At 34.9% G+C, this 12571-nt stretch overlaps 1 protein-coding gene across 1 annotated transcript in view; it reads right to left on the bottom strand.

The window, feature by feature from the left end:
- The window catches only part of LOC129216081 (protein ERGIC-53-like), a 78829-nt gene that overhangs the window by 25130 nt on the left and 41128 nt on the right, over positions 1 to 12571 (bottom strand). Inside the window, exon 12 of the mRNA XM_054850227.1 lies at positions 11339 to 11462. Within this exon, the coding sequence (XP_054706202.1) occupies positions 11339 to 11462 (124 nt within the window). The remainder of the gene's footprint in view (positions 1 to 11338; positions 11463 to 12571) is intronic.

The raw sequence follows: 12571 nt of genomic DNA, 5'->3' as shown, positions 1-12571 counted from the left end.
ATTGAATCTTTTTACTTAGAGGGAAAGTACCATTTTCCTTAATTTCTAAATACTGTTTAAAAATTAATGTACGTCATAATCATCTAAGTCAAAATGAGACACTTATTGTCATTGAAATCTGAGTAATTCAGTCATCAAAAGTTTTGGAAAAATTTGCTGAAATTTGATAAAAACCTTATAGCGTTCCCGTTATGCGTTTTTCAAAGGGCGCGGCGCCCTGCCCCTTTTCTTTAAAGAGCTGATGCGCCCTGCCCTCTTTAGACCCGAAGAAACGCGCCCTGCCCCTGCAGTAGAATTTTAATCATGCGCCCTGCTCTTTTACTGGTGTACAAACAATTTATATTTACGATATCCGAAGGGGAGAAAGGAGGAAACAATGTCCGAAAGGAAGATTCAAAATCATGACGTCAGCGCTTTCGCTCCCCATCGAACGTCGATGGAAGGAGGGAGGGGGAGGGGCGGGAACTGACCGACCCAGCACCTCACATCTTGCACCCCTTTTTTTTTTTTTTAAATTCCATGCGGTGAACTGGACAAAGCACGTGCGAATTTGCGGTCCGATCTCTGCCTACGTTTTTCTGAGACCGCTATTCTGATTTTTTCCGTCATGCCTTCTATGAATCGCAAACGGGAAGATGCAAGAACAAAGGAAGGAGCATTCTGTACGAAAATAGTAGATATGGTCAAAGTAAGTGCAAGAATTTTATTTTTACATTAATTTTTAATACTATCTTAGGATCGACATCGCTTCAATTAGTGTCGAAAATCGGAGCAGCCACGTGCTGTTATAAAGTAGAAACTGAATTACAATATTTCCTCTTTAACATACCTGAAATTATCATTCTACAAAATAAAATAAAGAAAGGGGAAAAAAATGTTTCAAAAATGAACTTAAGATTTAAAAAGTAAAATAGAAAAGGGAACTAGTTTGCGCAAGAAGTGCGAACCTTGGTGATGCGAAAGTATTTTATTGCAATTTGTTGTGATCATCATTTTTTAAAATTTTAATTGTGTCCCAAACGAAACAAATAGTATGAGTAATTTCTTTTTTTTTTCTTTTCATTATAATCGTGAATGAAAGTTGATTTTTGCTTTCTTCGTTTGTTGAGCACATTTGCTGCAACAATCTTTCAACATCTGCTTTTGGACAATTTTCCATATTCCAAATTAGTGAACAAAATTAAAGGTATTTATCGAGAATTCAGAGTTAAATTTAATTTTTAAAGGATGAGTTTCATTTACAAGATACTTAGTGCGCAGCAATCTTTGAACACGTGCTTTTGATTGCATGTGGCAAAAACGCGGGCAGTATTTTAGCCCTCTGTATTCAGTTGCTTTTCCTTAGGCGTTGACCAATGGCGTAGCCGGGGTTTAATTTAGGAGGAGCTACAAGCGGTTCGCACATCGGGACAACTCAAAACTCCTTGCCCCTCCACTTTTTTAATTTCAAAACTACAGATCGATCGAAAAATAATACTGTTGAGGAATTCATATGTTTAACAAAAGTAAAATTGACTTAATAAGTGTGTATTTTATATTTCTCATTGAAAGGGTACATCGCGGCGATTTTTTTTAAATTTATTGCTTTATAATATTGCACTGTTTCTTTCCCCACAATCGTTTTCAGGAAAATATTTATTAAATGAAATATTTGCAACCATTCGCATTTATATCGTAATATCATTCATGTCGTGAATAAAGGGCGTGAATCAGTGATGGGAGATCGCCAAGATCTCCCCAAAAGGTCCTTATTCATCAAATCTAAATCATAACATTTGATTTTTCTTTTCCTTTTTTTGGATGATTTTCTTCTAATTAAGTATAATGTAAGTATGGTATAAGTGCATCGTTCAAGAAATTTCATTCGGTTAAATTAGAATCCCCACCCTCTCCTGAAAATGTAAGTTTCAGCCCCCCTTCTATAACCATTTGATTTATTTATTTACGCTGCTTTATTTCACTTTCATTTTTAAACATGCATAATTCTAGCACAGCGCTGTAAGCCACGGGGAAGCTCTTTATACTATCGCTATTTTTCAAAATTAGTCTCTTTATGTCTCTATTTGAAAATTTCGTGTATTTTCGATCTTTTCCCTATTTCTTAATCACATGTGACTATCTTTTTTTTCTCTCTCTCCTTTTTATTTTTCTGCAATTTTTACGCGCACGCCGAAGTTCACGGCAACGGAGTGTACGCATGACGTCATCTTCGTGGAATCTGGTGATGGGGTTTTCCCCTATCCAAGCTGAAGTCCTAATAAAACGCTATTTTTGGGCTACGGAGACAGTCTCCCGAACAATAATCGAAATGCTAATTGCGACGATCTTTGATGAGCGTAGGAGAAGGTGTTAAGTCCAACTGTTCCCTTTTTTTTTTTTTAATAAAGCTGAATACAGCCTTTTTTTTTCTGATACAATTGCGCGACTTAGTTGTCCTGAAAGGTTATTAGCCCAAAGTGGAAGAATTTGGGGGATTGTTAGTATCGAAAATGGGGCGGTAGGGGGGGGGATTTTTGGGATACAAATATGCAAGGAGGAGCGGATGCAATTTTGTGATACAATTATGAGAATTAGTTTTTCTAGATGGTATTGGCCCAAAGAGAAAGAATTCGGAAGTTGCCAGTCTCAAAAGTGATCCAGGGGGAGTGGGGGAAATTTTTGTAATACAATAATGGGAGAGGGGGGATATTTGTTGTACAATTATGGGAGTTATTTTTTTCTGAAAGATATTGGCTCAAGGAGAAAGAATTTGGATGTTACCAGTCTTAAAAATGGTGCAGGAGGGCATGGGGGGGGGGTTATGATGCAATTATGCAGGGAGGAGTGGGGGCGATTTTTGTGATGCAATTATGGGAGTTAAGTTTTTCTGAAAGTCATTGGCCCAAAGAGAAAGAATTGGATGTCGCCAGTCTCAAAAATGGTGGTGGGGAAGAGGAGGAGGTTGCGATACAACAATACAGAGGTGGGAGGCAATTTTCGTGATACATTTATGGAAGCTAGTTTTTCTGAAAGGTATTGACCCAAAGAGTTGTTGAACTATGCACGATTTTTGCAAACAGATTATGTAGTTGTCGATGAAAGCTTTTCGCAGACAGCTACAAAACTTTCTGCCACTGGGGCTGTTGGAGATACTCCCAAAATGTTTTTGAAACAGCTGTCTTAAAAAATCTCTTAGCAAAAGCATTCACTGTGAACAAAATTTATATTTCAGTTTGCAATGATATCATGATGTAAACCAAAGCATGAAGACCTCAATTATTTTCATTCATTTGTTCAAAACCGTTAACATTCAGCAATAACTTTCTAAAAACACGGTAATAGTGCATAATTCCTTAATGCTGCATGTGTCGCATGTCATGCTTAACATTACCATGTTAGTGTAATCGTATAGCCATCTTTTAATCTCCGCTTTGGGTTTACGAACCTTTTTATTTTCGCACTTTAGTGTACAATACTATGCATATTGAACTAAAATACAAAAATATTTTTCGCATATTTATTTTTGTTTCTTTTATTGATTGGCTATTTGTATAAAGCACAGTAATAAAAGGTGAACTTCAGCAGGGTGCCCCCTGGGGGGGGGGGGGTTCATAGCGCAGATTGAGCCACGCCATTGAAATTTTTTAAGTGGGGTTGTTTGAGGGCATTTTTCTTTTTTGGGGGGGGGGGTGGGGGTGGGGACTTTATTTTGAGTGGAAGGTCTTTGCGATAATTAGGGAGGGGTGAGCCCTTGCTGGGGGGGGGAGGGGAACGATTTGGAAAACGGGGGATGTAGTAAGTATCTTGTAAATAAATTTGGTTATTTTGGAACAGTTTATATTTGGTAAATAGAATTAAAACTGAGAAATTTTTCTTAATTTTTTACGTCCGACACCATAGAATTGCCCAGAACGTCCTTTTAAAGAAAATGTAACAATCTCTGCTTACATCTTGAGAGTTACTTAGTGTCATAAAAATGAATTATTGATGGATGTACCACATCTATTAAACAACTTTCATAAAACTTAAGTGATGTTCCTATTGATGTGATGCATAAGGGAATCAGCTATCAATATTTTCCAAGACAATTTATTAGACCAGATCACTAGATATATAATTTTAATCTAAATTTGAAAATTATGAGTATATTCCTGTGAGTTTCTTCCTCTTAATTTCATGACTGTAATACACATAGTTAGTACATGGTTTAATATGTCACAAAAGTGTCTTCAGGATCACTCCAAACCCGATTGTTTAGGAAGAAGAAATTCGCAATTTACTCAACTTAAATTTGACCCAATTATTAAATACGACCATGCACTCATACCTAGATCTAATAGGGGGTCATTAAGTGTTGTTTAAAAAGAAAAAAAAAAGTATGTTGCATTATTGTCAACAAATTTGCTGAATCGGAAATTTTTAGAAGCTCACGTTCTTCTTTTTTGGCCGAGCGGGGGGGGGGGGGGTCTTCCTGATTTTGGAGGGGTATGCATCCTTGCTCTTGGGGGGGGGGGCACCCATTGTGTTGACTTCCTACTGGGTCATCCCCGAGTGCCTTTTTACTTCCTAAAAAGTGCCCCTTTTTAAATCGAAAATGCCCTCTCTGAGAAATTTACCCTGCCCCTTTTTGAAAAAAATGTGAACACTAACCTTACACAGATTGGTAAAATCGTATAAATCCTTTAACTGTAAAAAACTGACGAATTTTCGTTAAAATTACAAAAATCAAACAAAAATCTGCAGGTAAGAGTGAATTACATGTAGGGCCTGATTTGCCTGTAAGATAAACAAGCGATAGCTTAGGGCCCCTGCTTAGAAGCGGGGCCCTAACTCCCAAAAAATTGTGATTCGTTCCTTAAAAAATGGAAAGAAAAACTAATTTCATTTTCAAGTACTACTTGAAAACTTTGAATATTTGGAAACGTGTGGCTACAAACCTTAAATTTTAAAATTTCTAACAAATTGTAGCGGGAGGAATGCCAAAATGTGTCAAATTCAGCTCCTTGCTACATGTTGCATCAAGAATGTAAAAATCATGGTTCTCGCGTTTGTAACATATTACTTGAAATAAATTTTTGTGACTCACATGTTTCATATCTTGCTATTTATTTAATCCTGAATGCAGAATTTTGGAAATTTTTTTATATTGGTTGCTTTTATCTTACTTTTACTGCATATTGTTAATGTGTTTAGCTCGGGAAAAAATGATACACTATCCCTATTTCTTTTCGTTTTCTGCACTACTTATAATTAAAAAAAAGTTGTAATGAGAAATTTAAGTTTATTTTTCTTTTAAACTTAAAACAGCCGTTTCTTACAAAGTTTGAACAATACTGTACAACTGTATAATCTACTACTCAATTTCAGAGGCTGGAAAGTGCAAATTATTAATAGGTTCTAAAATCCCTAAAAAGAATCGGTACAGTATAGCCTACTAGGGCTCTTGAGCCAAAAAAACAATGTAACCAACCAAACCTTGAAAATAATTAGACAAGTCTTTGAAACTCCTAAGCAAAGTGCTTCAATTTTATTTCTTATCAAGTGTATAAATTAAGAATTGTACCAATGGGTGGTATGTTACTCTCTTGATACCTATTCTCTAAATCAGTGCACCATTTCTTTTAAAGTATTAACTTGCATCACAAAGCACTTTTAAAGCGTAAAAACTTAAAATAATTTGCCTATTATTTCCAATTAACCCTTATTAAACTTCAAAATGCAGCATTTTATGTCCATTTTATATAATTTCCTCCGGGGGAGTAACCCCCGGTCCCCTAAATTAGAGATATTCTATATCCTATTTGAGAGGGAGCCCTGCGTCACTCTCTTAATACCAGCCCCCTCTCTTTTAAGGTCAATTCAAAAAGGACAGCATGATTATACACAGTAATGAAAACGACACATAAAAAAGTAAAGAATGGCCTTATGCATCACAGAAAACAGACAAAAAAATGGGAGAGGGGGAGGGCAATTAAAAATGTTGCTCCAAAAAAAAAAATCCTGCCCCCCCAGGAACTCAGTCCTAAATTCGCCTATGGAAGGGAGAGATCTTTGTTTCATTACTTCCCATCCTTGATCTTCTGAGAATCAACAATGAGAGGGAATAGGACATTTTCCTAACATTTCAGCCCTTTGTGTCCGTTTCTCGTTTGCACATGGAAATTAGGCTTAGCTAATTTTAGCGCATTGCTAGCGATTGTGTAGTAATCTTTTCACATCTGTTTCTGGAAAGTTAACTTTCTGATTATTTCCTTAGAAGAACATAGTACAAAGCTTACTGGGCTAAAATGCAAGGGTATTTTTTTAATATCTTAGATTTTTAACCCGCATCCCCCCCCCTAAAAACTGTTTGAAATGGAAAAATATCGCCTTGACTGGACGTTCATTCAATTTTTTCCTTTTTGCTAAGAATTTTTATTATCTTTTTATGTATATATATATAATTCATAAAACAGATTATTTAAAACACTTATTGACACAATAAAAAGCATACTTTTGACATACTTGTGCTTTTTTCTAACTAAAATGATCTTGCACTGTTTATTTTTCCTTTATAAATATTATACAACTGATTTTTAAAAAAATCACAAAATTAAAATGCCGATATATTAAATTTTCACAAAAATTGTCTGAGATAAAAATCTTAGCTTGGCCCAAGCTGCTTATGTACTGCATTTAGGAGCGCATACATCTGCCAACACATTTGTGTTATGAATTTAAACAACTCTAAGACTAGGAAATAGAGCTCAATTCAAGTCTTTTTAGTTTTGCAACTTGCTACCACTGCATTTTGAAGCACTGCACACAGTATTTTAAGTTATTCTATTTGAAGTGTAGTATATTTAAAACAGGAGAATTTACACTCATCACGATTTTGATATCTACTAAAATACTCAATGGCACAATGCACATTACTAGGCAGTTTCTTTGGTAAAAAGGGGATATCAGTAATTAAACAATGTTCTTCTTAAATTGAAATTCAAAGGGTTTTGAAATGCCTAGAATTTTTTTAACTCTTACAGGTAGTTAAAATTATGGCCTGAAAAGTGTTGAAAAACACCCAAAGCCAGGTTTCAGTTTTTGCCAAATGTTCCTATGGAGTATGGAAAATGTGCTTAGCTTAGTTGGCATTTGTGTGTGGGGGGGGGGGGGTGAGCTAACCCTATTCTGCAGACAAGTGCGTTTTCTGGATGAAATCATATTTAATACTAAAGTCAGTGGTGACGGCGATCAAGGGGGGGGGGTGATCATGGTGCACACTAGAGTGAATTTTTGCAAGGTGTTTTAAGTGTTATTTCTCCTCTTAATTTTTTTCGGGGGGGGGGGGGGGCGCTCAGTACTTTTTGAGTGGTGCATCATTGGTCTTGGGTGGGGGGGGACACCGCGTTGAAATAGTGCCCTTTTTTTAGAAAGTGGCCCCTTTCAAAGGCCCTTTTCACCTTGCCTTTTTTTTCCCCTAGAGTGAACATTAATCACACACACAAAACTAGACCCAGCTTGATTTGCATTTTAAGTTTCTTTATCTTAATATATAAAAATCAATGTCCTGGATAACATATATATCAACACACAGCCAATACGGCTGAAGCCTCAGACTTGAAATTTGGCAGGCATATCCACATGATTACGAAAGTATCCACTAAGAAAGGATTTTTCAAAATACCAATTAGTTCAGGAGAAATTAATTAAAACCCGTTAATTTCTGTGAAATTAAAACCTGTCATTGAAATTTAAATCCCTTATTTTAAGAGGCTTTCCTCCATTCAAATCATTATTCAGTACTTCATCTCAACTTTTGGTCGATAGCGAATTTTAAATTTGATATTGTTTTTATTTCTCACGTGATTCTTCGAGGCTTTTCTCAAGTCAAATAATAATGTTTCTGTCATTTGCTTTCATTTTTTCAAAGAAACGAAATTTTTCAGAACATCATCATAGGCGGACTATATCCTTTTGAATTTAGAAGAGTGCAGTTTCCTGTAAAAGTTTGCTTTGCAATAACCGTTAATAAAACACAAGGACAGACATTAAAAGTAGCAGGGATCAATTTAAAGAAGACTTTTTTTTCACATGGCCAATTTTATGTAGCTTGCTCCAAAGTCTGTTCATCAAGCAGCTTAATGATTTTAGCACCAGAAAAAAACAACAACCTAAAAATGTGTTATTATGTGTTCTTGCTTAAACATAGGTATAACAATAAAATGTGGATGGCCTGTGTTTGCAAAGATAATCAATACTTGAAAAGGATCGTTAATAACAGTTTAAAGATCGGTTAAGTACAAGGGCATATACATAAGGAGTCCAGGGGCCCCGGGATCCTCCCAAAATTAAAAAAATATATAGGTAATAAGTAATTATTACAGGGGATTTTCGAAACTAGGTGCCCCAAACACTGTTAACCCTTGCTAATTCCGGGAATGCTAGTATAAACATATTGAGTTTCAGTTCCTAATACATTTTTCTGAATGGGTTCAAAGCATCTAAAAATATGAAACTTCAAAATGTTTAGGAAACCTCTGCAATAGAAAATCTAGTCAAACATTTACTACTTGTGCTCCTTTATTCATGGAAGGTTAAAGGGTCAATATTCAATTTTGATTAGAATGGCTCTTGGAACAGTTCAACATCAGAACAAACAGTAACGATACACAGCAACTATGTATTAGAATACAGTCGAACCTGTCTATCTCGAACCTGTCTATCTCGAAAACCTGTCTATCTCGAAAACCTGTCTATCTCGAAAACCTGTCTATCTCGAAATGTTTTAATTTCAATGCATTTTCAGCCAAAATTTAATGTATTTTCCATGTTTATCTCGAAAAAAATCCCGAATACCTCTATATCTCGAATTCCAGCAATGATGACATTTTCGAATTCAAAGCCCAGCAATCTTCAAAACAGCGAACAACTTTCCTTAAACACAGAAACAGTAGCACTATTCTCAAAGGCAGGGGAAAAAAAGGAGAAATGCACCTAGGTATTTTTTTCAGGAAGACTAACGAAAGGACAGTCATTGCGAGCACTTTCTCGGAAGCAGAGCAGAGGACAGAGAATGGGACAATGAGGAGAGGGCTGGGCTTAACAGATTTGACATGTGGGGTGACTTTTTCAAGTTCGTAGTTGAAGGTCATTCAAATTAAAACTCATTTCATTATCTGTTATCTGGTTTAGGTATTGATCCATGAGTGATCTCTTGCTTGAAGTTGTGATTGCGTAGAAAACCGAGATGATAGGCGTGAAAAGAAAGCTAAAGATTTTTTCAAATGATGAAAAAGTGAAATTTCTAAAATTTTTGGACGGCAATCCATTAATGAAGAAAAATGGAATTGCCGCCAAGTTAAATATGTAAAATAGGGCAAGATGGGTTTTCAGCCATTGCCAACCTCAAGAGAGGATATTTGAATCTAAAAAAAATCAGGCACCAAAAAACAATAAAAGACTACATATTTTGCTTGCAAAAGGTATGCTAAATTTCATTACTGTCAAAATGATTTCTTAAACTTGCAATAAAGTGCTTAGTACAAAATAGTAAAACAAAACTATTGTGGAAGAATTTTAATATTTCGCATGTTTAGTCTCTGGTATAAAATTCAAAAATTTTCATAATCAGATTCCAAATTTCAATGAGTTTCTCAAAACCTCTTTATCTCGAAATTTTCTCCCGTCCCGTAAAATTCGAGAGACAGGTTCGACTGTACACAGTAGCAATCATAATTTGCATTTTTATTTGCCATATTGACTAAGGCAACTGGATATTTTGATGCAAGTTTTTTATATAACCTTAAACTACTCACATGAGCTCTGAAGAATGAAAAACATTGTGAACAATACACACAGATTCAAAAAAAGAAGGAGCGTTGAAGAACTGGCACAAGCAGATCAAGTACTGAACAGGTTCATGCACATTAACTACATTTCAGATTCTGATCGCAACCATTTTCTTGAAATTAAGACTTTTGGAGTGTGCCCTTCTCACTACTGAAAAGTACAAACTTTTTTTTTTTTTTGATTTGAAGTGCCTTTGCGTGCTTTATTTTGAGTAGTATTAGAGTGCCTTTTTTAAACAAAACACCTATATGCAAGCAGTAAAAATCTTGCTCTTTACATGAGTTTGTACAGGAGTTTTGTGAAAACAGATATTCAACTGATGATTTTGCGAAGTAAGTTTCAACAGAAAAACAATTTACAGCATATTGGTAGAGAAAAGTATACAAAAGCAATTGAAGATCAGAAAAAGTAGTTAGTTGCATCACAACATCTGATCCAAAATATAAACTGCTTCCAATGGAAATTAGACATTGTGCTTTAAGTGCATTTTTTTTCAACTTTAACTGCATTTATAGCATTTTTTTAGTGTATTTTAAGAGCATTAGTAGGGTTTTTCGATCATTAACTTCAGGCCCTGATTCGCACTTTTATTACAGTCAAACCACACCAAAACGAACTCAAAAGGACCAATTAATCTCATCCAACAAACAATAAACAGCAAACAATATCATGGAGATCGCAAATGTTGTTCATCTTAACAGTAGTTCTCTTAAATCATGTTCGAATAAACAAGGTTCGACTGCCTTTTGTAATTTTCCAACTCCATTTTTTTCTCCACTCTTGCATATCCACCTTATATACTAATACAAGTGCCATATATGACATTAAAATGTCATCAATAGACTGATAAAATACTGTCCTTGTTCCCTTCAACAGCTAGAAGAAGTCATTATCTAAATTAGTAACATTTAAATTCAAAATAAATATATTGGTTAAAGTAATTTGAAAATTTCGACACTAAAATGTTTATATTATGCCAGTTATAGCGCAGTAAGTGCTATGGATGTCTAGGTGCCCAACGTTGGTATGTATGCTGTTGAAACATAGATAAAATTTATATTTCCTTCAACAAGAACAATAAACTTTTACTGATGGTACATTGCTCATTATTAGCTCAACAACTAATATAAATTTTCGCATTTTTTTCTAATAACTTCACTCATTTAATTTGAATCTTTCTTGAGAAAATATTCCACTGTTGATTTGCAAATTTTAAACTGAACTTCTTATACAAAGATATTTCAACAAAATAGGTAATTTCTCCATTATGCAATATTTTACTTCTGCATCAATTTTAATTTAGTTGAAGATTCTTTTTCCAGCTGAGGCTAAATATTTTTATGCTGCACAATCAATCATAATCTTTATTATTCATTTCTAAACCACAATTGCTTCCTTTCATCTACTTTTGATTGATTAAAAAAATTAACTAGGTAAATGGTTACTCAAACAACAAATATTTAAAAAACCAATTATAGATATTTAGTTTATATTAGTTAATATGTAAATAAAAATATAAACTCTTACTCACTTCATGTCTCTAGAAGTTTGAACCATTTCTCTCTGCCCGCCAAGAAGAGCTTCAATTTCATGGCGTCCTAGACCCGCTCCAGCTTGAGGTGGAACTCCTTGCCCTCCCGCCTGTGGAGGAACACCTGGAAACATTTTTTTTTTTTAGTATAAATTACAGCAATCTAGAGAGGATTTCCAACAACACTACATCTACAAGACCAGCAAAATATCAACACTAATAGTTGAAGCTGGAGAAGAATGACCCATAGAGAATGATTTTATTTTCGATATGTTACAAGCTATCAGTGACGGCAATTCGGGGGGAGGGGGGAGCACTGCCCCCGTACTTTTTTCATCAAAGATTTCCTCAACATTAAGATTTCAATTTTAAACCATTCTGAGTGAGATTACCCGAACGCCACCAAATTTTGTTTAAAATTTGTTTTAAAACTTCAGTTTTGAAAGTTTTCCCGAGAGAAAATCTCCGAGCGCACTCCTTCCTCCCTTTAAATTGAAAGATGACCAAAATTTGCATTATAAAGACTCCAGTTTAATGGAGAAAAATGAGGAAAAGAATTCTCCTAGATAGCGTAAAACTGTATTTTAAGGCTCCAACTTAGAAAAAAAAATTGAGATTTTTTTTTTGAACTCCCCAAAGAATGTTTAAAATACTAGGAGAATCTCCGAACCCTTTTGTTCCTCCTTAAGTCAGAAGAAGCTGAAATAACATTTTATAAGATGTTTTAAAAATGTTTTAAACTTCTGGGAGGGAACCCCAAATCCTAGCTCTAAAACCTCTAAATTTCTAAAATTTAGACAGGTTTTATTTCAACTAGCATATTTTGACTGGGCTGAAAGAACCCAAATTTAAGGTCTTTCAAAGTCGTTGGTGATGAAGATTATTTTGCAAGGGCACCCATATGCAAAATTTTAAGGGGGGGCTCAGATATTTTCCCCCATAGAAACCGATTTCAGTACAGATTAGAGTTATTAAAATTCTCAATAACTTATTAAGTGCTGGAGAAGAAATGTTTTTACATTTTTGCAAAAAAAACCCTAAAAGTAAGGAAGTTCTAATTTCAAGGGGGGGGGGGGGCTTGAGCCCCATTTGCCCCCCTATATAGGCGTCTTTGTTATTTCGGAATGGAACAAAATAGTTATTTTCTGATCATGCATTAAGAAGTTTATTCATTTCTGTTACAGGCAAAAAAAAAAATCTTAATCCTAACATACTTTTTAAATATCGTTAATA

The sequence above is a fragment of the Uloborus diversus genome, chromosome 2 (genome assembly GCF_026930045.1).
Source record: "Uloborus diversus isolate 005 chromosome 2, Udiv.v.3.1, whole genome shotgun sequence".
NCBI classification, from domain to species: Eukaryota; Metazoa; Arthropoda; class Arachnida; order Araneae; family Uloboridae; genus Uloborus; species Uloborus diversus.
This window is presented reverse-complemented; position numbering and strand designations above follow the sequence as displayed.